Source organism: Rattus rattus, chromosome 11, assembly GCF_011064425.1.
Source record: "Rattus rattus isolate New Zealand chromosome 11, Rrattus_CSIRO_v1, whole genome shotgun sequence".
Lineage (NCBI taxonomy): Eukaryota > Metazoa > Chordata > Mammalia > Rodentia > Muridae > Rattus > Rattus rattus.
This window is the reverse complement of record NC_046164.1, coordinates 31,320,087-31,346,775: the sequence shown is the minus strand read 5'-3', so window position 1 is coordinate 31,346,775 and position 26,689 is coordinate 31,320,087. Positions and strand designations below refer to the sequence as shown.

Sequence of the window (26,689 nt, the reverse complement as noted above, 5' to 3'; positions counted from 1 at the left end):
TCAGTCATAACCACTAATTTCAAAATAGCTACAGGATGGATTTTGAGGCTAGAGTGGTAGCTCAGCTGTTAAGAGGACACACTGCGGGGTCGGGGATTTAGCTCAGTGGTAGCGCGCTTGCCTAGCAAGCACAAGGCCCTGGGTTTGGTCCCCAGCTCCAGGAAAAAAAAAAAAGAGAACACACTGCTCTTCCAGAGATCTCAGCTCAGCTCCCAGCACCCACATCAGGCAGCTCACAATAGTGCAAAACTCCAGCCTTTATCACACACTGTGCACACGAATACACACACACACACACACACACACACACACACACACACACACACACACTCTCTCTCTCTCTCTCTCTCTCTCTCTCAATACACACACACACACACACACACACTCTCTCTCTCTCTCTCTCTCTCACTCTCTCTCTCACACATATAATTAAACTTAAAATCTTTAAAGAATGGATAGATTTTAAGACATCTCACCACAAAATAGGTTGAGTGTGAAATGATTATGTTAATAAGCTCAAAATCATTCCATAATACAAATACATACATACATGAGAACACATCATACCCCATAAACAAATATAATATTTGTTGGTTAAAAGTAAAAATTTAAAAAGATTTTTAAAGTTTCAAAAGAAACTTCAAGAACTTTAGTACCAGAAAAGTTGAACATATTATTTCTACATCTTATCATCTTTTTTTCAGAGACTAAGGAATCACACTGTATCTTCACTATGAATCACCCAAGTCCCTTTCATCTGATTAATTATCAACAAGACTCAAGAGTTCCAGGTCCAGTGTAACTGGACTGGGAAATGTCTGTGCTTCATTTGTCTAGAGACATAATCTAAGAGAGGAACATCTGTCATACTGCATTTCCTTCTAGTCTAACATGACAGATTTTTCTAAAGCCACCGACTATTTCTCATCGTTGAGAGTTGAAGTGACAGTAAAGGACTCTAAAGTACTAAGGACACAGGACAGATGGAGTAGGCAACATTTGTAGGTCAGAACAAGCATTGGAGAAGAAGCAATCTGGCTCTGGACTCTGTGATCACACCTGCAGGACATCTTGCTCCCAAAACCAGAGTAGGAGCCCTGGTCTTCAGTAAGGAGTAATTTCACTAAGAGAAGGAAAATTCTGGAGCAGGTTTCCAGATAATTAGACTAGGACCTGAAGCTAACATTCACCATTTACTGTTGGCCCTCTCCCTAGGAAGAATGGAATTTAAATCTCAATCAACCTGCCGGTGTTGTAAAAAGCTGGTTAGAGGTGAGAAGCATTGAAAACTTGCCAAAGGAAGCTGAGAAAGACCACCGGGAGATCTGCAGAGATCTGTAGAGACGGCTTGCAGACTTTCTAACCCTTGTTAGTAGTAAAAAATGTGTTAAGATTTATTCTTTTTGTTTAAAAGAAAGACACATTAAAAAACCAGCACTCAGTGGTCATCTCCTAAACAGAAACCATCACACAGAAACAATGACCACCAGACTGATTCCAATTTCACAAGGTATCATTGTTTTGAACCTATTTTAATTTGAAAAGTGACTTTAAAATCTTTTGTCAATACAAGTCAGCATATAGTTTCTAATTCAGTAAGGGTTTCTCCACACACTACTAGCAAACTCAGTTTGTAGTTACGATTATATTTTGAGGTCAACATTATCATCTGTTTATTCTTCTCTACTTTAAAATATTATTTCTGCTATGGTGAAATCACATGATATAATAATAAAAACAATAATACAAGAATAAATAAGATTCAATGTGAATCTACTGAAGATAAGATGCTACTTTTAGTGCAGTATAATTAATCATAGTAGTGCTTCTAAATATATATCGTCACCTTTCAGCTCCAAGTTTAAGAAACTCTAGTTAAGCAAAGGCCTCTCCCCATGTCTTACCTGGTGGTGGAATCAAAGGTGGAGCAGTGCTGACAGTTGGAGGAGGTGGAAGAAATGGAGGAGGAGGAAGGTGAGTAGGAGGAGCCCCTGGAGGGAAAAATGGAGGTGGTTTGCTGAAATTGTTGTCTACTTCAGTGGCAGATCTGTCAGAAAGAACCTAAAAGTAAAGCATAATTAATTAGAAAGATAAGTAAGTGTTCTTATCTAATTGAATCTTGTTAGTTCACCTTCTCTAACCTAAAAAGTGAAAGAGAATGGTTTTAATTCTCACACTTTTAGGGGGTAGTATTTCTAGGTGACTGTGATGGTGTCCTAACTAAGTACATTACGTGACTATATACTCACTCGCCTACTGTTAAAAAGGCTCATACTCAAAGCCGAAGACGAAGAACTAGACTACCAAAAGATCTTCAGTAAGAACAAATGACAACATTCCAAGTTAGAAACAAACACAACACAGCAATTCATCTCACACAAGGTTCACGCACTGGAGTCAGTTACAGCAATGACCAGTATAGATCCAGCTCTGAGAAATTCACATGCCTCAGGCCAGGCATTTGAGGACCTAATTTCACCACCCAGAAAAATGGTAAGCATGTGGTAACAGGTAGAAAATAAGCAGTTATAAAATGCAATTAACTTTTCACATGACTTCTGCTGAAAGCAAAGGTTTCCCATGGAAAATAGTAGTACAGTTGTTGTCTGTGTGACCAGCTAAGAACACACACCACAGGACAACCCAAGCTCACTAGAGCAATGCACGAATGTGACTACCATAGATTGGCACTTCTACTGGTCACGTGATGTTATTCAATGGGCAGTGAGATTCTTGAATTCTTACTAAAACATATCATTTAAATATATAATTCTTTTATCTAAGTTTTTCTAGTTTGAGTACAATAATTTTTAGAGTAGTCTACTCATAACCTATTAATACTGGAATTGATTTAGAAGTTATGACATTTGTAATGGTAGGAACAAAAAGAAGTATCTTCTACTTTTATAAAATAATTACCTTTAAAGATAATTTATTCTAATATAAAAATAATTTATGCTAAGAAGCATAAAAATGCTAAAAAGCATATGTTGTATACTTTACTGACAAGCAACATCCAGGTGGTAGAAGTCCAGGTGATTTCCCTCTTACTTTCCATAAGCTTATATAGTATGTTTATAACAAACAAAGGGAAACCACAGAAATTAGAGATTATGGGAATTTTTTCTAATTAATATAAATAAGGCCAATGGTTTTGCGTTTAAAATCCATCTCTAGCACAGAAAGCAACCGACACAGCCTAGCAATAGGGGTAGAGACACACAGACACACACACACACACACACAGACACACACACACACACACACACAATGCAGGACAGTTGGTTTTCAGATACGAAACCTGTATATTGCTGTTCTCATTTGCACGCCGTCTTCCTTCTACTCGGCTGATGGTTATTGTTTGACCAATGACATCGATTGCTCCAGGTAATCTCCTGAAACACAAAAGTTGAATCAATTCTATTTCCTCTAATTAGATGACTGAAAAACAATAAAACATTAAGAAATAAACTTTTTATGATGTATTTTTAAAATAAAAATAGAGTGAAAGAATTTCTCTAAAGTAGAGTCTCCTACTTTGTAATATGATTTTTTTGAAAATTATTTTATTAAAGTAGCTTGTAAACAATTTATCTTCATGGAATAGAATCGGATAGTAAATGCTAGACAAACTGAAATAAAATTTGTTAGCCACTACCATTCCTCACTTAAAGTTCTCAAAAAAGGCTTGGAGAGAAATAACGGTTATTTTCACACACAAATACACCCCATACACCATGCTCTTTAGCAATGTATTCCAGGCTTTGAAACATCAAAAGGAGAAAGCAAGCCACATTTTCCTCTCTAGTGGCTCCTGGTAAACAGGGATAGACCTGCTCACTTGCAGTTGGGTAGTTACAACCCCTCGCAGTTAAAGACGGTGAGGACACACGGTCTACCATAAACCACTCTACAGACTTGGCAGGAACACTCAGGAGGTTACATTCCTTTGTTCTTTCTAAGCACTACTATGAGTTGCAGAAGGACTTTTAAACGAATCTCTATGCCCAAACTGACAAGAAAGAGAAACCACTTACAGAAAGAGGCTATGAAAAGTAGACGGAAGAATTATCCCCACTTCCAGTCCTAACTTTAAAATGTCACTTTAAAATGCCACCCAAGTATAATAATGGAACATAGCAGATGTTCCAGCTAACAAGTCAAGTTCTTAAACAATGAACAGAGGAATAACCATGCCTGCTATTTTTTAAGATGCTTATGGTGCTATACCTAAGCCAAAACAAATAAACAAAAATCCTTCAAAGAAATCTATTAAAGCTTAAATGAAAAACAAAGAAGTGTGTATTTTTATATAGTAAGATCAAAGAGCAGAGTACAGCTAATTGACATAATAATTGGATCACAAAGCCAATTTTTATGCCTGAAACCTAACTTCCAACAAGGAAATTAATTCATGAACTTCCTTCCAACAAGGTAATTAATTCACTTTTGAAAGCATTTAGGACTTTCCTGGAAATAATGCATTAGCAAGTTTGTTTCCGGTAATCATGTTTATAGCTATAAAAATAAAGAGAGCCCATCACTAACAGTACACAGAGATGCCATCCAAAGTACAAGCTGACATCCGTCATTGTCTTCTATGGCAGACTCAACAGTCTAGCAAAAAACTCGGATACAATCTCATGTCAACAATGACCATGTCTTCTTACTAACGCGCTTTTGTACACTTTTAATACAATAAAACAATGTTCCGGCCTTCCTAATTTTATGCAGATCATCCACTTTTTAGTATCCTACAAAAAGTCAAGAGCAAGAGTGACGCACACAACTTAGAGTTATGTTCGGCTTAAATATTTATTTTCATTTTTATTCAAGTGTGAGCAGGAGCCCATGAAGGACAGATCAGACTGAGGGTTCCCAGAGAGCTGGAGTTACAGGCAGCTCAGCCAGAGTGTAGGTGCTGGAACTCAGACACCAGGCCATTTCAAGAGCAGCAAGCTTGCTTTCTTAAGCACTGAGCTAGCTTTCCAGCCAGCCATTCATCAATTCCTCCAGTATAATTGCGGAGATACCCAAATTTTGATACATAGGAGACAATCCAAATATGGGGAAGCAAATAGTCCTCCAGTTTGTACTCTAATCCAAAACTATGCTGCTCACTGACTGCTTCCCAAGGCACACGCTCCAACACCCTGCCAGACATGGTGCGTACTCTCCTCACCATCTATAGGACCAAAAGCTCAACACCACAACCTGCTACTTCCACTCCTACTCTACTCCCACTGCAGCTTGGTTCCCTTCCCCAGTTTTAATGCTCATTATTCCCACCCGAAACTCTCTTGTTTGGATCTGCAGTGTAGACTGCAGAGTGTCTGACTCAGTAAAGGCGCTCACTGAGAAGCAGGCCTCAATAGAAGACTACCTTTTCTGTGGTAAGGAAGATGTCCAATAAACTGTCCCTTAGCACTGATCACAAGAACTTTCAGTTATGGACTTCTGGGACAGGAGGTATGCAGCTCTTTCAACTTTACCTCAAAGGAGGAGCACTGATTAGTTTTCTCAGTGGAGTAAGAACAAGATGGCATACACCATGTTTATAAAGCTATGCAGCTGAGAATCAGTCTTCACAACACATCTCAGAAGTTCAGAACACAGCAGTCACCTCCATTCCTAAGACTCCTTGCTTAGGTTCTTTAAAAAAGCCACACCAACTAACTCATTTTTATCAGAATGAATTTGCTACAGTGTTCACAAGTGGATTATGACATAATCATAGGTGTATCAAAGTACGCAATAGTACTTAACATAAAACACAACGAAATAAGTTAAAACTCCATTAGTCCTGATTCACATTATGGAAATATATTGAATCATATTAGTCCCTAAATGTGTTCCCACCAAGTTCCCTACTCTACCATAGTGAGGATTAAACCTTGGGCCTCATGTATGCTAGGTATGTTGCTTGAAAACATTCAGCATGAGTGCTTCCCTGCAGGAGAGCAGTGCTCCACTGCGGGAGAGCTACTGCTACCTCAGATGTCAACACAGTACAGCTAGGCTACCTGGGCTTCCAAACCTCCTCAGTAAGGCTGAGTCAGCTACTGACATTCTCCTAATTCTTAATATTAGACTCAACTATATTGTAAAAAACAGACAGAAACTAACCACTCTAGATATCTGACTTTTCTAGCTTAAACAGGTTCTTGTTTGTAAGAAGTTTCTATCCTGTAAATTTCTACAGATATGAAAACATCTATGGAGTCAAATTAAAATGTTGTATTTTGATGATTCGATGTCCCAGAAAGAACTGAAAGGCTGCTAACAAAGATACAACTGGAATTTCTCAATGGCAACTAGGGGTCAAAGGTTGCTTGCTAACCATCATCAGAATTTTATGTCTAAGCTACCCACTTTTAGCAAGCAAGGCAAAGGCATCCCAAGTGCACAGCTCTTTAGGGTGTATGACAAAAATAAAGCATTGGTTTGCAGATTGCTTGATGGTAATTCTAAAACTTGTATTAACTGAGTATATTACTTACATTTTTAACTCAAAACTTATGTATGACACGTCAACTATTATTATTCACATTTTTACATACGAGAGAATACGGAGCAAAATTGTACCCTGTGAATTCTTTTTGGAAGAAAGTATGATAGATTGTAATTGTTAAATTTTATTAGCAATGAAACACACAAAAAATATGTTTTGCCTAAGCAACCCAGAACACACATATTAAAAATAGTTTTGTAAAATGATGTCTACTATAAAGGTACAGATATTAAAATCAGACGTGATTCCTTATAAAAAGCGTAAATGACACAAAATCAACAATATCTAGAACCACCATATTGACTGTAACTCAGAAATTACAACCATATGCTTTGAAAGCACCAAAACCAGATGAAATTTGCAGTATCTGCACAACAAAAACAGAAGGGGCCTTCACAGACCCATTCTCAGACTTTCAACGCCGCCGTGTGAAGTACAACAGCGTGAGCCGATCAAATGGGGGAGTCCCACAGAGATGCGCTCCACTCACGAAGAGCACGTGTTCTTAACTAGCACATGCAGGGCTTTCTAGGAAGGACCACGACGATATAAGTGTACATACGTATAATGAGACAAGAGACCACTGTGCAAATCAAGTTTACAAATGAATTATTACTGCAAAGAAAAACCACCACATCTCCTAGCTTTATATTTCTGAGGTGTTTTTTCATAACAGTTTCTAATAAAAACAAAAAAGGAGACATTTCAAGATTTAGTCTCTAAAACAAAGTATTTGAATTTTTCTTATATTAAAAAATTAGGTATATTTACTTTATACGTACAAATTTTTTTCTGCATGCTTGTTTGTACACCATGTGCATGTCTGACGTTTATAATGATCACAAGAGGGGGGTCTGATCCCCTGGAACTAGAATTAAATAGTTGTGAGCCCTCCAGTGTGAGCTGGGAACTGAACCTGAGTCTCTGCAAGAGCAGTAAATGAGCTTGACCACTGAGCCCTCTCTCCAGCCCCACCTATCGAAATGTTCATATTCCCAAGTTAAAGACAGAGCTGGCCAGTGAGGGGTCTCAGTCAGGCCATGCAGACGTTAACAACACACAAGACCATCTTAAGTGCACAAACGGGAAACAAGGGACATTCTAGATGGTGTGACAGGCATAAACCAAGAGAAGAATGTAGAGAAAGTACTGCATAGGATGCCTACTGCAAATGCACCTATCATTCAGCTTGGAAAGGAAGATGCATAAAACCCTCTCAAAGTGGCTGGTTATCAATCAAGAGGCAGAAACTATAAATTAAATGAATAGTAAACATAATATATAGGACTCTGAGGCTATAAATGTTAACCAATGTGAGATTTCAGTATAGCAACATCTAGAGTTCTATAAAACTTCAAGATAAGCTAGCATTTAATTTGAATCTTTTAGCCAACCCAAAATTAAGCCTCTAGGTCAATTTGGATAGCAATGTTGCTGGTCAGGATAAATATTAATTCAATGATTATTCACTTAATCAAATTATGTTATACATAAGAACCATTGGCACAGGTATTAAAATTTTGAATTACATGTAATTGCTAATATGAAAAAATTCATCTTATTTGACTCTACATATCAGATCTAGCTTTCTTTACTTAAAATATTTTCAAATTTCTCTTGATTCTATATATAAAGTTTTGGTATCATTTAAATATAATTAAAACCTGCCAATCAAGACTATTAAGATAATTTTTTTTAATTTTTTAAAAAGCTACTGTGTATTTTGCTGGTAATGGGCTTTATGTATTTATTTAATGTGCATGAGTGTTTTGTGTGCACATGTGTACCACATGGATGCCTGGCACCTGGTCAGAAGGCATCAAGAGCCTGGAACTGAAGTCATAGGTAACAGATGTGCTGGAAGTTAAACCCAGGCCGCAACAAGATCAGTCAGTGCTCTTAACCAGTGAGCCATCTCTCCCCACCCCCACTTTTTTTTTCAAATTCTTAACCTGCAAAAACAAAAACTATTCTGAAAAACTTTACCCTAATAGTTACTAGACTGATAGGATTGTTTTTAAAAAGCTAAAATACTGTCTTTGATATGATGCCTACTAATTTTTTTAAGATTTATTTATTTCACATACATGATGAGTACACTGTTGCTGTCTTCAGCCACACCAGAAGAAGGCACGGATCCCATGGCAGATGGTTATGAGCCACCATGCGGCTACTGGGAACTGAACTCAGGACCTCTGGAAGAGCAGTCAGTGCTCTTAACCACTGAGCCATCTCTTCAGCCCCCGAATGTCTACTTTTTTCTTGACATAATAACTTATTCTTTTCTAACAGCAAATCTCAAATCGGCTAGAAAGTCTTAGAACTAAGAATATACAATTAAGCCTCTACAAGAAAAAAAAAAAAACATTCAAATCAAGCTTTCTTTTGATAGCATTGCCCCCTTTGCTTTTCATAAAATGCTACAATCAAAAGCATCTGCCATAATTTGAAGATCTAATAAATAATTAAAAACAAACCACAAGATCATTAGCACATGATTTAGACACAGGAAGAAAGCATAAAATTCAATAACAACACAAAACAAGAAAAGTGGTCCTGGTTTGGTTGTAATATTTAAAGTCTCAAAGGGCGTGTTAAAGTCATCCTGGTCCGTACTTCCAAGTCATGCGTTAGAATGCCGTCTCTCATACTAACTGCTATTGGCAATGCATTCTATGTGGGTAACACTGCTCACTGTATCCTCTGGGAATGACAGTAGTCCCATTGCATAGGCTCAGAGACATTATAGTATGTGTCTGTCAGTGTACACATTGTGAGTACAAAAATCAAAATGCTGGGACTATTAACCAACCCATTATTAAGAGAAAACAGTAGAAGCTGATAGACCTACTTACTAAAGGAGCAGGCTTACTTAGACCCCGTGGCTGGACAGGATTAGAAAGATTCTGTGGAGTTAAACTTAGAAGTCCCCAAAGTTCAGAAAAGTTACACTCCATGCATAAGCAGTGAAAAATAGCTGGGAACATCATAAAAGGATGTATAGAAACAAAGAATTAACATGCAAAAAGGGGAGAGAAAAATAGGTTTAGGGCACCCTTGAGTGTGGTTCAACGTAACAATCACATAGCAAAGGCCAAAAGGATGACTAAGCCACATGCTAGGTCTCAGCGAGACGCCTCAGTGCACTGGGAAAGAGCATCATTGGGGATATGGGAGTCTCACAACTTGTTATCTTATTATATACTAAGAGACAAACAATACCAAAGATCTAAACATGAGGAAGTAGCCAAGGTTTGAAACAGCCTTACCTTAGATCAGGTGACTCGGCCCTCCCATATCGATCCTGCCACTTCCCAACGCTTGAACTGGCTTTTCTGGAGGCAGTACTTGTCTGAGACTGAGAAGAGGTGCTGTTTCTGGTGAGATAAATTTTCTGTGTTTTTTCTTATTGTCTCTAACCCCCCCTTTCTGTTTATTTTTCCTTGGCATGCTTTCTCTAAAGTGCTTTGACATGTTCCTACTACAAGTACCACTCTTTTCAAGGCTGTACTTGCTGTGAACCTGACTGCTGGAGGCACTCAATTTAGATGTGTTGTCAACACCCTAGGAACTCAAGGGTACTTTTATCAACAGAGTATGGAGTCAAGATGCAGAGATGAAAAAAGAACCAAGGGTATGTCCAAATAATTATCAAGGGACAAATTTCTGTACCTTTACGAATTAATAAGAATCTCTGCCATTTCACAAAATCTCATTCAAAACTGAACTGCTTTCTCCTATGCTTCTCAAAACCATATAAAAGTATTGTCAGTTCAGCTGGTTAACAGGAAGATTCATGATATGTTTCTTTAAAAAAATGATAAAATTTAATGTCAAAGTAACAGTTCTTCCCAAGTAATTCCCCAAAGCTACTTTATCTCCAGCAACGTGCTCTATGTGAAGTTCAGGGGCACAATGCCATAAGCCTGTAAGCTGCACTCAGAGCACTGAGGACAGGAAATCAGAAGTTGGGTACATAGAAAGACCCTGCCACAAATAAGTTCAGCTATTTTTATTCTTGCCAATTCTATAAAAGATCAGTGTTCTTTCAAAGCTACTAAAAGTACGCCTGTTTCTAAGTCTATGTATGAAAACAGACTCACAGGAAACTGGAAGAATGAACACAAAGGACTGAAGTGGCTGTCACTACTGCTAAGGCAGTACCCGTGACAGCTCCACACATACCATTGGAGGCCCTGCCTTTGGCTCTGTGTTCAATATTTTACACATACATAAAGAGAAACTGTATTTAGTTGTCATGGAGGAAAAGAAATGCTCAAAGTGAACAGACCAAAGGAACCAAGTAATACATTAACTGACTGATACAGACACTGCACAGAGAGCACAGGAATCAAAGCTTTTACCCTTCTTCCTTAGTCTAAAACAGAACAGAAAGAACTGCTAACAAATCCTGAACTCTATTTAACTGTGTGGCTACGTGGAAATTCCCAGTCGATTAAGACTGTATTTGATTATCAATCAAATGAGTGTTATTCTGAAGCTACTGGAAGCCAGATTCTCATTATGAGAAAAAAGGAGACATGATATGGACTAGTCCTAAGAAAGAAAGCAAATTGGCTGCAAAAGGAACCAGATTTCATAATCAAAATTTTATTTAAAAATATGAAAAGTGACACTTTCATACTGAGATTGCTATCTTTCCCCCAGCTGTATAATGCTAAGGAGTCCCTAGAAATAAACAGTGACCCCCCAGTACTATGAGCACAGCCACCAGCCTGATTCAGATTTTAAATCAATATTTTCTCCTAAAAGGAATAAATGGCTTGAGAAGAAACCAAAAAAGTATAACATGATCTTGGAACTTCTTGCTCATGCTAAAAAATAAATAACACACACACACACACACACACATCAAAAGAGATTCCAACTGGCCAAACTTGGGAAATTTAACACATCAAAACAAACTGTAGTATAAAAATCACACACAGGATTCACACACCATAAACACAAATGTGTCATACTTAATAAGCCACGCTCTTTCACATATAAGAATGCAGTTAGTGAGACATGTTGGCAATACCAGCACTAGAGGGTGAGTTAGAAGGATTTTGAGTTTAGGGCTAGTCTAAGCAACATAGCAAAATCTTTCCTCAAAAAACTGAAAAGCAGGAGCTGGAGAGACGGCTCAGTGGTTAAAGTACTTCCAGTTAAAGTTCCAGTAGCTTCAGAATAATACTCATTTGACTGATAATCAAATACAATCATAGTCGATTAGGAATCTCTTTCGGATAACCCAGGTTTGGTCCCTAGCATCCATGACTGCTAACTCCCACCTACAACTCCATTCCACGGGGTGGAGCACCCTCATCCTACTTCCTCAGAACCAGATACACACATGGTACACATACAGACATGCTGGCAAAACAATCATAAAATAAAAGCAAGTAAGACTGGGTAGATGGTTCAGTAGTTAAGAGCACTGACGGTTCGGTTCTTGTAGGGGATTTAGGTTCGAGTCTCAGCCCCCACATGGCAGCACACAACTTTGTCTGTTCCAGAGCATCCAACACTTTTTTCTGGCCTCTGTGGGCGTCACGCACACATGTAGTACACAAACTTACGTGCAGGCAAAACAGCCAAAACAAAAATTTCGAAGTTAATCAAGATTTTTCAGACATTGTAGCAGCAACTTGGTCATTATAAAAATCACCAGTCGGTGCTGAATTTCCTAAGGGGTTAGGACATTTGTTTCTTTGCAAAATTATTTTTCTAAAAATGGTACTAGGGATCAACCTCAGGACCTTGTGCATGTTAGGACAAGCAGTTTTTATTAAACTGAGAAACATCCCCAGTGCAAAAATTATTTATTAAATACAAAAGGGGACACAGAACTTGATGCAGAACCAGAAAGGCATCAGCCCAAGTAAGTGACTAGATTTATCATCATCAATATAGTGGGGCAGACTGGGATTACTTATCAAGGCTGGTGCACTGAAGAGAAGACCCAGCTTCATTCACACAGTATTCTCAAAGCACAGCAAGTATTAAGCAGGAACCGGCAAAGTCAGACTAAGGAACTATCTGTAAATCAACTGGATCACACCCTTTCAAATTCCAGCATCAGAAAATACAACAGAAGGCTCAGAGGCTGCTCTAGATGATAAACAGCTAAGGAGAGAGCTCAAATGAATGACCCTGGACTGAGTCCAAGGTCAAGAAGAAAACTTCAATAAAGAACAATATTGTGTTAACTGGCAAAACTGATGACTGGGGTGCATTAAATAAAAGTATTGATTCAGTATTAGATTTTCCTGACATTGGTAACTCTGCCCTATTCACAGTTACATAATAAAAAGTTTGCCCGTGTGAAGTGTTTAGGTTAAGAAAACAATGCATCCAATGGTTACCATCCGAATTAGCATCCAAACAGTTAAGAGAGAACGCTGTATTTAAGAAACAACCGTAACACATTAGGACCCCAGGGAGCTGTGTAGATGAAGTTCTATACACTTTACTTATAACTCTTAAGTTTGAATACTTGTCAAAGTAGTAAAAAATGAAAACACCAAGGAAGTAATAAGTTTGGAAAGCCTTATCAAGATATAATTCATGTTACTCTTCTGGAGATATGTACTTCAAAAGAAAATAAATAATATAAAGAAAGATGAAGCAAAGCAATCTGTTACAGCAAACACAGAATCCTTAAGTATGCAAACCGTGGGCAACACCCTCAGCTTCAGTGTCAATGACCCAGACCTGCTCCAGTACCTGGATGCCCCACTGCTGCCTCAGGCTGACTGAAGCCTCCAATCCTGGGAAGATCCCTGACAGCATGGCCAGTGCTGGCTTCCTAGAGAGGCAAAGGTTCCTGCAGGTGACTCTGGGGCCCTGTGGTCTGTAATGGAGAGCTCCAGGGCATTGTCTCCTGGGGCCATGGCTGTGTCCTGCCAGATAACCCTGGTGTGCACACCTAGTTCTTCAACTATGTGGACTGGATTCAGGACACAATTGCGCCACCTAGAGACCCCCAATCCCTCTGCAGTCACTATGCCGATAAAGAAATTTTCTTAAAAAAAAAAAAAAAAGTAGTAGTATTCAAACCTGCTGGGCAGTATACAAGTTACAAACACCATTTCTAGCAACACCAAATTTAAGTTCTCTGCCAACATTGATCTATATAGCAGTAAGGGCATCTAAAACTTTAGCAATGGACAGCCACTGCTTAGGCCAGTATCACAGATCACTACTCTTAAATCTGTTTTATGTCCTGACAATACTATCTTCCCTATAAACTCAATGAATTATTTTCAAAGATTTGATCCAATCTCCATATACATGTTATATAATAACTACAAAAGCCTCTGTTTGATTAGCTGAAGGTGAATCCAGAAAAGGAATTCCCTAAGGAGCTGTGAGTGCACTGTCCTCTGTACCAGGGCGAGCTGACACTAAGTGTGCTTCCATCGGCTGCAGGGCCACCACTGTACCTGCTAGGGACTGAGGGCCTGCTCATTTTCCTATCCTCCTTTCACATGATCTTTTTTCTGTCAGTTACCATCTTTTTTACACCAACTCTCACGCCTATCTTCCATCTCTTCATGTCTACTTGAATCAGAACACACTCAGTTTTGGGGCCCTCTGTCCCTCGGTTATCCCACAGTCAACCTGGCATAACCTCCATCACTCTGAATACATTGGTAGCCGTGCTTCATGAACTCATCTCAAGCACAGCTGACCTGGCTGATTTAAACCACGTCATCATTCTAACCAACTGGAAACCTAGACCGTCTCTCTTTAGCCACTGGCTTCACTTTCCTAGCCCATCCCCATGGGCATATAAAAGCATATGCTCTCCCTCCCATTATGAAAGAAGCCCCTGTGCCCTGCTGGCCCCAGCTCTGGCCAAGCAATCCCTCTTCTTTCCTGCTAGTTTATGCACTCCCCAGACCACCTCGGCGTCTCCGCTCTTCTCAGACATTAACACTTCGTTGTACCATCTTCAGTAACTCCTAGTAAATCTGTATTTTATTTTGCTAGGAAAAAATGTTAGCAATCTGAAGAGAATGTCTCACTGTTCTCATATCCACCCACCCACCTACCATTATTTTTTGCCTAGGTACTTGCTGTGATCTCCTACAAGGGCCCCCGTTCCTACCTTTACTCATTGTTCTTAGCAAAGAAACTAAATCCAGACTTGAAAACCCCATGTACCCCACATTCTCTCAGTTACTGAGTTCTGTGCTGCCCATGCACCCTGTTCCCTTTGGCTTCACTGATTCACAACTGTTCCCTTCCTCACTTCTTCAATCATTAACATTCTAGTTAACTCACTCTCTCGAAGATATATAAAACATTGCAACTTCTTTTACCTTGAAAAATCTGACCTCACACTCCCCCATTTTCCTGGTTCTGGCCCCACAGACAAAAGAAAGTCTTTAAAAACTGTCCCTACTTTTACTTTTCAACTCCTTTCATGTATTTGTTTGTTTTTGAAACAGTCTCTTTCTATGTAATCCTGGCTGTTTCTGGAGCTCACAACACAGACTAGACTGGTGTCAAACTCACAGAAATCCACCTGCCTCTGCCTCCCGAGTGCTGGAATTATAGGTGGATCTCTCGTTTCTATTGAAGCTATTCAAAAGTCTTTTTAATTTACCTGTACCTTTTCAATTTACATGATTTTGGTCAGGATCGCCAATGCCTTTCACACCTGAAGGTCTCATAGGCATTTGGTTTTCATCTGTTTGACAGCTGATTCCTCCACATGCTAGATTTCATCTCATGCCTCCTTATTGGTACCTTTCAGTAGTTTCCATTCATTTCTTTAGAGGCTCTGTCCTCTTACCACTTGATTACTATTTTTTGATGGTTTAATTAAATTTCACAGCCTCACTTTGGATACCATTTGAACAATGATCATTAGCTCAAGTTTCGGTCTCTGGCTAATTCTCTTCTCCTCATCCCATAGCCACATATCCAACTTTCCAATTTCCATTTCCCTAATGAATAGGCACCTCAACTTCTAATCCCTCAACTGAATGTTTTCTCTTTTCTCTCCAAAAGCCATTCCTCTAGTAATACTTCTCCTCTCTTAAATGACATCCCAGTCATTACATTTTTGTTGACCAAGACAAAAATCCTTGAATTCATTGAGAAAAACTTTTCTCTACAATCTATAACTAATCAACCCAGACAAGCCATTACAAACCTTTGCAATACACCCAGTGGCTAACAATTCTGACCACTCTACCATTACCTTGGTCCAGGACACCATTATCTCTTGCCTGGATATCTGGTGCAATCTTTGACCCCTGACCCTGTTCCCATCACTGTTCACCCTGTAAGCTGCTCTAAGTAAAGGAACTGAACTGAGACATGGAAACCTCAGTCAGATAATTGTATTGGCCTGAAAATCCCACTGTGGCTCCCCATTCATTTCAAAAAAAAGGAAAACACAAAGTTTTATAGATCCGATACAATCCAGCATGTCTCCCACAAAAGAGGAGAAAGCAAAAAGAAAGATCCTATCAACTTTTAAACAGCTTCGCTCTCGCTCTAACAGTAAATCCTAGAGAATGTTTTTATGTTAACAAAACTGTTGTACACTTTACAGACCTTAATTCATAGCACACATGTGGCTCGAGTATAATGGAAGTGCTATTATTACATTTCATCAATTAGGAAATCTACTAACAAAGATCAGAGAATCCATCCAAGGACACTCAACTAGTAAACCGCTGAGTTAGAATTTAAACCCCTGAAATCTACGTCAAGATTTCAACCTCATAGCAAAACTCTAAAGCAGACACAGAAAACTGATGAATCAAAGTTGACCTTTTATAAAAAAGACCCAAATTCAAGAGAATTCTATTTATTAAGAGATCAGTATTCCTTAGTGTCTATAAACTATTTAACCAAATGTTTTATATTTCATTTAGTTCAAATAACATTTGAAATATTTCCATATCAATCCATAAAAATCTTGGCTCTCTTTTTAAATGTTTCCTTTTGGATTAAAGCTTTAAGAATCTTGGTTTTAGCTGGTCCTGGGACCACGAGCCATCAATACCAGCACCTGGGAGACAGAGCCAGGCAGATCTCTGTTTGAGACCAGCCCAGTCTATACAACAAGGTCTAGGCCAGCCAGGGCTACAATAGGACTCTGTGACAAACAAACAAATGACCATTTTAATTAGGAATGAGTCTTATGCTTCTCCATTAGGCTCTTTCTCCATTAGTATCCTATGAAATACAGTTTCTCATAATAGCGACAAACTGTAGAACAAATGAAGAGAAAAGGAGAATGTAAATCTAAGCAGTCAACAAGATAAACAGGCTGGGGGAGACTTTGTAACAGCTGAGCTGACTTACTTCAGACCCAGTCTGTTACCTGGATCTAAAACCAAGACATCCGCCTTCCCTGGGCTTCACTTATTCTTTAGTTTCCTGGCCATATTTCCATTGTCACAAAAGAAACAACTGGCACATTTGAGTGAAAAGAACACTGTTTTTTCCTGCGCAATTACTCCTACCTAGTATTTTACAAACACAAAACTGGGTGTTTTGTGAAAGCAAAGAAAGCCATGAACGTTTTACAGATGACATTTCTACACTTCTCTTATAAAAATACCTTTAAGTGCATAGAGCTTGACCTAGAAGCACAACAGCTCTTGGGTAAGGATGCTATACACAGCGACCACCGTGATTCGTCCAGCGTGTATGGAAGACACTGTACCTATACACCATGCTTCACTTGTTGCAGACTCAGGTGTCTGGGTTTTTCAAGGTGGAGTAAGCATCCTGAAGAGTTTTTAAATAATGATTTCCAACTAAAAGTCGACTGTTCTCGTTTGTACTGGTAGAACACTGGAAGCCTTCATATTCAGCACAGCGTTAGAGCACAGATACAGCACCAAGATCCCAAAGCTGGGACATGACTATCTAACTAACCTGCTTGGTGGCAGACCAGTCTTGAACAATGATGGCGGAGAAGTAAACTCAGCTTTTGTAGATGGAAGTGCTGCTTCTTTCTCTGAATTTCCAGTTCTCCCTTGCTGTACCTTCAAAAAGAAAATGGGGGTTACTACTTTGCTTAATTTAACAGACCACTGAGCACGAGGCACTTCTAAGCCTGTAACATCTGTTCTGCAGTTAAATATGAAGAAGGTGTCAAGCCTGGATAGTTATTAAAAGGGTCTATTGAGTTTAGCTTTAGGTGAAAGGGATCAAAATGTTCCATTTACTAAATAAAAAGTTCAGTTTGCCACTTAGAAGCCTCAATAAACTGGAGACTCCTGGAGACTCATAAACTGCTCATGAGTAAAGTAAATGAGTGTAGGCTATGCATGGTTATGACTCCATGGCTCTGAGTCCATGGAAGGAAGGCCTTGAAGAATTTCCCCTTCTGTACTCTCAATCTACAAGATATACTGGTGTATTAGTGGTATACATGTTATGGCAATAACCAACCCCTTCTTTTTACTATACTTAAGGCCTATTCCAGGAGATGGAACCTCTATCTGATACCATTAAAGGTGGCAAGGACCTAGAAATTGCTAGATCATGGACTCTAGGGGGAAACTTACTACTCCTTATGTTGCTAAAAGAACATAGCAATAAAATTACTCCACCAACATATTGCTGCCATGTTCGTAAGGATCTGACTGTAGAGATGGTAGTTAAGGCAGAGACCCACGAGTGAATAATGTGGCAAGCGTAAGAGACTTTGGAACACTCAGTCTTTATCAAACCCCTCCCCTCAAGGCTCAAACCTATGCAGAAGAAACAGAAACAGAAAGCCGACTCTGTGAGAGCCAGAGGTCATGAATGCTTCCAAGGAAAGAGCATCAGACACAGCAGGACCGATGCACATATGAACCCATGGAGACTGTGAGAACATGCATAAGACCAGCACAAATTCAAACCAGGCAAATCCCAGCACAGAGAAGAGAAAGTAGACAAAAAGTTCCATACATAAACAAGAGCTATTTACAACTGATGACTGCTGAGAACAGGAAAGTCACTTTCCTCCAATGGAGTATCACTGGATATTTCAACTATACTATCGGGCAGGTCCCATGATCAGAAGTTGACCAAATGGACTACATGGTCTGCTACACATTTGTTTTGGTATTTTTGTCTTTAGGAGTTCTGTTCCTTTGTTAAGATAGAGGGGAGAAAGAAACAGAACATGAAGTTGGGTGAATAGAAGGATCTCAGAGTTAGTTGGAGGTGCAGAGAATATGTTTCAATATTGTATGAGAAGAATTTTTTAATGAGAAGAGAATCTGCCCCTGCACATCCTTATCAATAGTACCAGCAGCCATGATGCCAGTTCCACGTGCCTAGGCACCTGAACTCAGTTGTCTTGTCTCCTTACTACCTCTCCCTCCTCTTATTAACTCTGAAGCCACTGGAGGGAAACAAAGACTAGCCCTGGCCAGCTATGATGCCTGCAATGGCATGAGAAGTGTACGGGTGCAGCACAGCATGGAAGCCGTGGCTGTAATCATAGCTGTCTACCTGGAGGTAAAGCCTGTTCAACAAGTGGGAATCAATGCCTGGTACTGGAAATAAATCTGGCTACCCAGGGCTAGTGAGGCTATCAGTCTTGGAGGGGAAACCTTCTACTAAGTCAGCATAATTCCTAACTACGTCCTAACTCTATCTTAACAAAAACAAACAACTCCTAAAGACAGGAATACCAAAACAAAAATGTGGACCAAAAACCATGTAGTCCATTTTGTATTGGTCAACTTCTGGTCATGAGGCCTAGCCTGCACCATAACTGATATACTACTTACTGATATTTATTCTTATGTCCATAGATCAGAATAGTTTTCACTCCCTTCCAAAGAAACTTCTCTCAGCAACAGCAGACAATTATAGAAAATTACAACAGTTCAAATGCAGTAAGCAAAAGATCATGTGGTGCCCGGTCCCACTTGATACATCCTCAACACGATTCTGGCAAGTAAGGCTTGAGGGTCCGTGAGGGTGAGAAAGGCAGAAAAAGACAGAGGAACAAGAAGTCTGCAGTGAAACTCTGTCTCTGCCTGAACAATGACCACACCTATGGGCATGCTAACATGGAAGGAGTGAAGCTCTAGGGGCTTCAACCTTAGCCTAAGAATTACGGGCAACTGGGAAATGCTGAGTGGAGAAATGGTCTTTTCCAAAGCAGAGCCCCATAACTGGTTATCCATTGCCAAATAACCAGTACTGACATCATATACATATAGTAATATAATACAGACTGAGTGGGTTATATTTAGGAATGTGTGTTTGTGTGTTTGTGTGTGTGTGTGTGTGTGTATACATATATATAACAACACTTTTAAAAAAAGAGGCCATGTATTTGAGAACAAGGATTGTGGGAGGGGTTAGAAGAAAGAATGGAAAGGGGGCACTAATGAAATTATAAGTCAAAATATTAAAAAATCACCATTAAACAAATTTTTAATAAAATAAAGCTAAGTATTTATTAACCTAAAAAGAGGCAGATATCTACTAACTAGTTATTTCTTTTACCCAGTGGCACCTACCTATAATTAATTAGGCCTTAAAACTGAGTTTATTTGAAAATGAGTTCTAACTGCTTACTAAAATCAAATTCATTTAAAAAAATGTATAGATCCTATTAGGATATGAGGATCATCACTTAGAAAGACAAAAATAAAAAAAGTGAAATGGGGGTTGGGGATTTAGCTCAGTGGTAGAGCGCTTGCCTAGGGAAGCGCAGGCCTGGGTTCGATCCCCAGCTCAAAAAAAAGAACCAAAAAAAAAAAAAAAAAAAAAAAAAAAAAAGTGAAATGGATTTGATGCACATTGGACACATAAACTGCCAGGATGTGGTGACAGGAAGTGAACCGTTCATTTAGTAAACATTTATTCACTATCCACTCTATACTAAAAGCTCAGAATACTGAAAGAAAAAGTCTCAGCGAGAACAGTAATACGAGTGAGCACAATACAGCGCACAATAATGCACAATAATGCTACGAAAACAGAGGGGACGAGGAGCAGGGAGGCTGTTCACAGTATAAGGGCTCTGATATTCAAACCTCGCAAGTGGGTTCCTGAGGCCCATGGGAAGGGAAAGCTCCAACTCCCGAAAGCTGTCCTCCGCTCTCACGGAGGCACCATGGCATGTGAGTCACCACAGCTGTGTGCATACAGCTGTTTGTGTGTGCGTGCACACACATACACACACACAGAGACACACACACACGTGCATGTGCACACATTAAAAACAGGGTAGGAGTAAAAGGTGAAACAAAAAAGAAACACATTACTCTACCTAAAGGAGTGGGAATATAGTTAACATTATCAGCTGTCCCCATGAATACTAGCAATTTATATTCGATTTCTTAGCACATCAAACTGATACCTCAAACTTATCGTGGCCTAAACTGAACTCTCCATTTCCTCTTCTCCATATTGTCCTCATATTAATAAACTGGAATTTCCCCCTACCCAACTTCTCAGAGAACAAAGCACAAAGGTATTGTTTAACACCTGCTGACAGACAGGATATCAAGGTTACTTTTACAGCATTACCAAAACCCATCAGCTGACAGGATGACACTCCTCAAGTCAAACCCATCAGGGTATAGCAGCTACTGTGACAGGTATTATCCACTTCTGCTCTGAACTCTACATTCTAACCTCTGGACAGAGACAAAATAGTCTTCCACATGTACCAGCTCAGGTCTCTCTCTGGTCAAGGCTCTCCAGCTGCCTCCCTAATCAAGCACAGTAAGACCACCTTCTTGACAAGGCCTGGACGGCCTGTGTACACACTTGCAAACTTGCTTCTTTCTATTCTTCCTCCACCCACACCCACTTATGATAGCCTTTTCTCTTGTCCTTTTTTTTTAAAACGAAAAAGCAAACAAACAAAAACCACATAAGCTCCTCTTGTCAGGATTTCTGCATTAACTATCTTTTTTGTTTAGAATATCCTTTCTCAGGCCATCCAGAGACTGCCCCACCTGGGGATCCAGTCCATATACATACAGCCACCAAACCCAGACAATATTGCTGATGCCAAGCAGTGCATGCTGACAGGAGCCTGATATAGCTGTCTCCTGAGGCTCTGCCAGAGCCTGGCAAATACAGAGGCAGATGCTTGCAGACAACCATTGAACTGAGAATGGGATCCCCATCGGAGGAGTTAAAGGATTTAAGAAAATGAAGAAGTTTGCAACCCCATAAGAACTACAATACCAACCAACCAGAGGTCCCAGAGACTAAACCACCCTCCAAAGAGTACATAAGGACAGACCCATGGCTCCAGCCACATATGTAGCAGAGGATGGCCTTGTTGGGCAACGATGGGAAGAGCCCTTGGTCCTGCCAAGGATCAATGGCCCAGTGTAGGAGGATGTCAGGGCAGGGAGGAGGGAAGGGGTGGGTAGGTGGGGGAGCACCCTCACAGAAGCAGGGGGAGCGGGGATGGGATAGGGTGTTTATGGACAGGAAACCGGTAAAGGGGATTAACATATGAAATGTAAATAAAAAAATCCAATAAAAATAATTGGAAAAAAAAGAATATCCTTTCTCCAGATCTTTTCATAGATTCACTAATTGAATACAGTAGCCTTCCCAACCTCAACCTATGCTATTGCTTTCTGTAGTTTCAATTGTGGATCAAAACCAGACTAAAATAACTTAAATGGGAAATTCCCAGAACTGACAGTCAGTAGTTTAGCCAGGCAGAGTCTGAGTAGTATATAGTAAATTCCTGCCTCTTCCCAACTGCATCTCACCTGGGACGTGAATCCTCCCTTTGTCTCTCCATCCGCACGTGTACTTCAGCATCCTACCAACCACTCAGCTCTGTGGCCCCTAAAAGGGCTGTGAGGGTAGCAGGGCGCTGATGCTGACTAACCCTTACTTTACTTAAAAATGTCCTAAAGCTCAAGACAAGCCATTAAGCTCTTCCTCTCAGTAAAGTTATTGACTTAGCATCAAAAGAAAAGCCACTACATGCTAAGATTGTAGGACCTTTGTACAAATATTATTTTGAGCATATTCACATAATTATTATTAGTATATTGCTCTGTATTGTTTCTGTTAGTCACTTACTGTGACTAATTTAAAAGTTATACTTTATTATGCAAATGTACGTGGGAGAAGAAAACAGATTACACAGGGTTTAGTACTAACCACAGTTTCAAGCATCTACAAGGAGTCTCAGCGTATACTTCAGTGGCCAGAGGACTACTGTGTCATTCAGATTATACCTTGGAGTAGTGCAGACTTCCTTCATCATTACCAGTCTCTCTCCTGTGACTTTCTACTTTCTTCTTAAAATTTCTCATTATTTGAGTAGTTTGTTTATGATACTATCTGCCTATTGTCACTATAGCAAGACCTTTGATGATTCTAGCTACATATAAAAATCTGTACCCTACGTGTCTGGAAAAGAGGCTGTGGACAAACCAACAAACACATTTTTTCTTAAATTTAATTGACTTTGAGACTCTGCTTTCATGTTACTTCTTCTGTCTTTCAAATGCCATGCAGTGTCTAAATAGGCAATTGCTATTTACTGTTACTTACTGAATACCTAGCTTTCCTATCACGGCAGGTTAAAGTCCATGTCTATTACGTTCATCTTCCTTCCCAGCCGACCTAACACATTGTTCTACATAGGCAACTAAAAGCTGTCAAGAGAGAAAGCTGAAAACAGAAGTGGGAAAGAAATGTGTGTGCATCTCTACAACAGGGAAGGAAACGAAAAGAGAAAAGACAGGATAGATATTAAATGTGTACAAACTGTTTGTTTCCTAACTTTCATACTTAATTTCTTTAAAACATACTTAAGCAAAGCAATCCTGAAAACGTTTACTATCCCAGCAACCTTTCTCATCACACTGAATCCGTGTCAGCAGATGCTGCCCTCAAAATCTGCCTAGCCAGAACAAGAAGCTGTCACTTCTACAACCTAGCACTTAAGAAATAGTCGTATATGTTTGATTTACTAAATCTAAGTTAACATCAGATCCTACAGGGCCAAACAAAATTTAACAACAATTTATAAACTTGAGACACTAAAGGCTGGCAAGATGGCACAGAGGGTAAAGGCTCCTGCTGACACTCACTTGGAAGTGTTACTACAGTATACATAACATAAGGGGGATGAACCAATGCCTTCAAAAGGCTGCTGGGCTGTTTCTCACTTGACATTGACTATCTTTGTAGCAGACAGGAAAAGAAGTTCAACTGTGACTTTGCAGCCTTGGCCCAGTCACCATGGGAGCAGCCCTGTCTGTTTCACTGGTACACTACTTATCACATCAACTCCCTATCTGACCTTTTATCTCTCTTACAGTCCACTCAGCTGTCATTTCTTTACCAAAATCCAGATGTGCACAATCTCTACAGCTCAAGAACCTTCTAATGGTAGCCTGCTATTGACATAAATGTTTGCATGCTGGCTTAAGATGAGTATATCTTTTTATATGGCTTTATTTCCACCATTTCCTACAGACTACAATATAACCAAAGTGGGAGAAATGTTTGCCTAATTAAAATCACTAAAATTAATCATCCCCAAATCAGTATTTCTAACAGATTTACTAGCATTTAAACACCTGATCAAGGCATGAAAACCACTGGACAACAACCTTACAACTCACTCAGAATAAATTAATCAACCAGAAATGGAAAACACAAAGACTTCCTCTCAAACAATCAAAAGGAACCTAATAACTCTCTCTGTGTATGGGTGTAAGTATATATGTGTGTGAGTATACATATACTACACACACACATAAATGTAAAATATATATCCACAACTTTCAGGAGAGGCCAGCTACTAGTATTTCCTTATTTCACTGTTTACAAATCTAAGATTAACAAAATTATGTATTAGCTGAGGGTTTATAATGGCCATTCTCATTCTTCTTAGGAAAACAAGATAAAACAAAACCTACCAATGACATGAACCAGCTCATTATTAAACTTGACTATGAATTTGTTCTAATAACAGAATGAAAATAGAAAACCAACATCTAAAAGATTGATGATCATTTAAAATGGAGTATACATCATCAAGTATTCTGAAAATGTTAACAAAACAAGGGCCAAATACTTACCTATATTAGGATGTAAATTAAAATTAAAGTCTACACAGAACTGTATCCAGACAGCAGCTACCTCAGAATTCTGGTGTCCCAAAAGGGGCACAGAGTTCTATAGCCAGGCCCTGAGGTATATAAAAGGTCCCTGACAAAAGAATTAAAACCAAGGGAGGAAAGATTACCCAACCAAACTTGAGGAAAAGCAGCAATGAGAATGTAGTATTTTTCTTTGGACAGACTTGATGTCACGCAATCCTCTCACATCACTCACAGGAACCTATGCTTTTGAAATATTAAAACTCAGCAGCTCTGCTCAAGGCTTAAGAAGTTGTCAGAGAACACCTCAAATTCTTGAAAACACCTTCACTGAGAGCTATTACACCGATGATTTTAGTATCAGAGATAATAACTGTCACCATCCCTCTACTTTTTTAAGAACTGGAAAAACAAAACGCTTCCAATTCTGCTGCTAAGGATAAGAAGAAGGCACGAGTGCAGCGCCTGCAGCCATGACCGTCGCCTTCTATAAGCGTGTACCACCTATAGTCAAAGCACATAGCAGACAACAGTCTTCCTTGGCAGGTGTTAGTGTGACAGGCTACAGAGTCACATGCTTGCAAAAGTACAGGAAACAACAATCAGCCAACGTGTAAGTCACCAGGAAGCTCAAAGTTTGGAAAAAATGTCGCTGCTTCTACTTCAATTTTTTCCCCTGAACAGTGGGATGGGAGCAGACTCAAGAACAAAAAATGAGAGCAACCAAGGATAATTTACTAAAATTCACCTTAAAAAGATTGAATCTGCCATCTTGGATCTCTGCACCTGGTGTAACTTCCATAGTACAGTCTTCGGCCTAAGTTAAATGACATATTCCCCATTAAGAAACCACACAATGTTTAATTGACAGGCCACAAGAGTAACTAGCTGTGGCTAGTCTGAATTGAACTAAGAACATACAGTAATCATCAACATGAAACTCAAGGGGAAGGAAGGGAATATAAGTAAACACAGCCACGAGAACAAAAATATTAAACTGCTGTACAACATTTAATCACCTTATTAGGGGGAAAGTGACTTATTTGGGGAGTCAGAGTGGTACAGTAGAAGAGGCAGGGTTACTCTGGAAGATTTCCTAATTACCGTAATCTTGTTTGTCGTTGAAGTAACAGGTATAACTTCCAGTCCCATTCGGATCCTCTTTTGTTTTTCACAGTAAGCTTTCCAAGTATCTTCATTAAAGCCATAATTAAAATAATCGGAAAGATCAGCACCTAAAGATAAAACATACTTTTAAGATGCAAAGATTTTACCTCTATGGCAGCATCAAAGCTATAGTGTGATTATAAAATGTACATTTAGAGAGCTATGAAAGCAGGAGAGTGAGATCGAAGAGGAAGGGTGTCAATTGGGACTTAGAGGCTGGAGGACATATGGCGTAGGCATGACTGAAAGACATTATACACATGTATGAAAACATGATAATGAAACCCATTGTTATGAATAATTTATATATAAGAGAACATGAGCATATTTTCTGACACTCATCATAATACCCTTGAATTTTTTACTAGTTCTTAAAATTACTACAATGAAGCGAAGACTGAAAAACATTTTGATCAAGATGATTTTCTTTAAAAATGGTATTATAATTGATGATGTGTGAGTCCCTTTTTATGCTAATTCCAGGGACTAATTAAATTTAATAATTCAAGTCCTGAGTACTAATTATTTGCTTAGGACAATAAACAAGACACTGTAAAAGACACTATTTTATACTGCTGCTTACAAATACTTTTTAAAAATCATTTTATGTTAAAAACCTTGATATTAAAATAGAACCACATAATCCTACCAGGTTTCCGCCATGGTTTATCTTCAAAAGAATCCAAATCTACTTCCAAGAGTGGAACTCCATTAATGCTGCCAGGGGCATCGAGGTCTACTCCTTTGACTTTGGTTCCTATTTTACAGAAATGCAAAATGGCAAAGAAGCTATATTAGCAAGAAGCTAGAAGACAAAAAGAGAAAACATAAATCACCCTTTATCATCCATCCTTACCCTTGATAAAACTAGACAAAGTCAAACCTGGTGATGAAACTTTCAAGATGAGCAGCATGAAATAGTTAG

At 39.1% G+C, this 26,689-nt stretch overlaps 1 protein-coding gene across 12 annotated transcripts in view; it reads right to left on the bottom strand.

The window, feature by feature from the left end:
• Fip1l1 (factor interacting with PAPOLA and CPSF1) overlaps positions 1–26,689 on the bottom strand; it is a 60,664-nt gene that overhangs the window by 22,766 nt on the left and 11,209 nt on the right. For 4 of the 12 annotated variants that reach the window (XM_032915954.1, XM_032915952.1, XM_032915949.1 and 1 more), the window contains exons 7-11: positions 26,414–26,521; positions 25,702–25,832; positions 17,423–17,532; positions 3,302–3,395; positions 1,905–2,061 (exon numbers count right to left, since the gene is read on the bottom strand). In XM_032915954.1, the coding sequence (XP_032771845.1) occupies positions 1,905–2,061; positions 3,302–3,395; positions 17,423–17,532; positions 25,702–25,832; positions 26,414–26,521 (600 nt within the window). Of the gene's footprint in view, positions 1–1,904; positions 2,062–3,301; positions 3,396–9,780; positions 9,889–17,422; positions 17,533–25,345; positions 25,415–25,701; positions 25,833–26,413; positions 26,522–26,689 lie in introns of all 12 variants that reach the window. The other 8 variants (XM_032915951.1, XM_032915943.1, XM_032915942.1 and 5 more) reach the window with 3 other exon arrangements.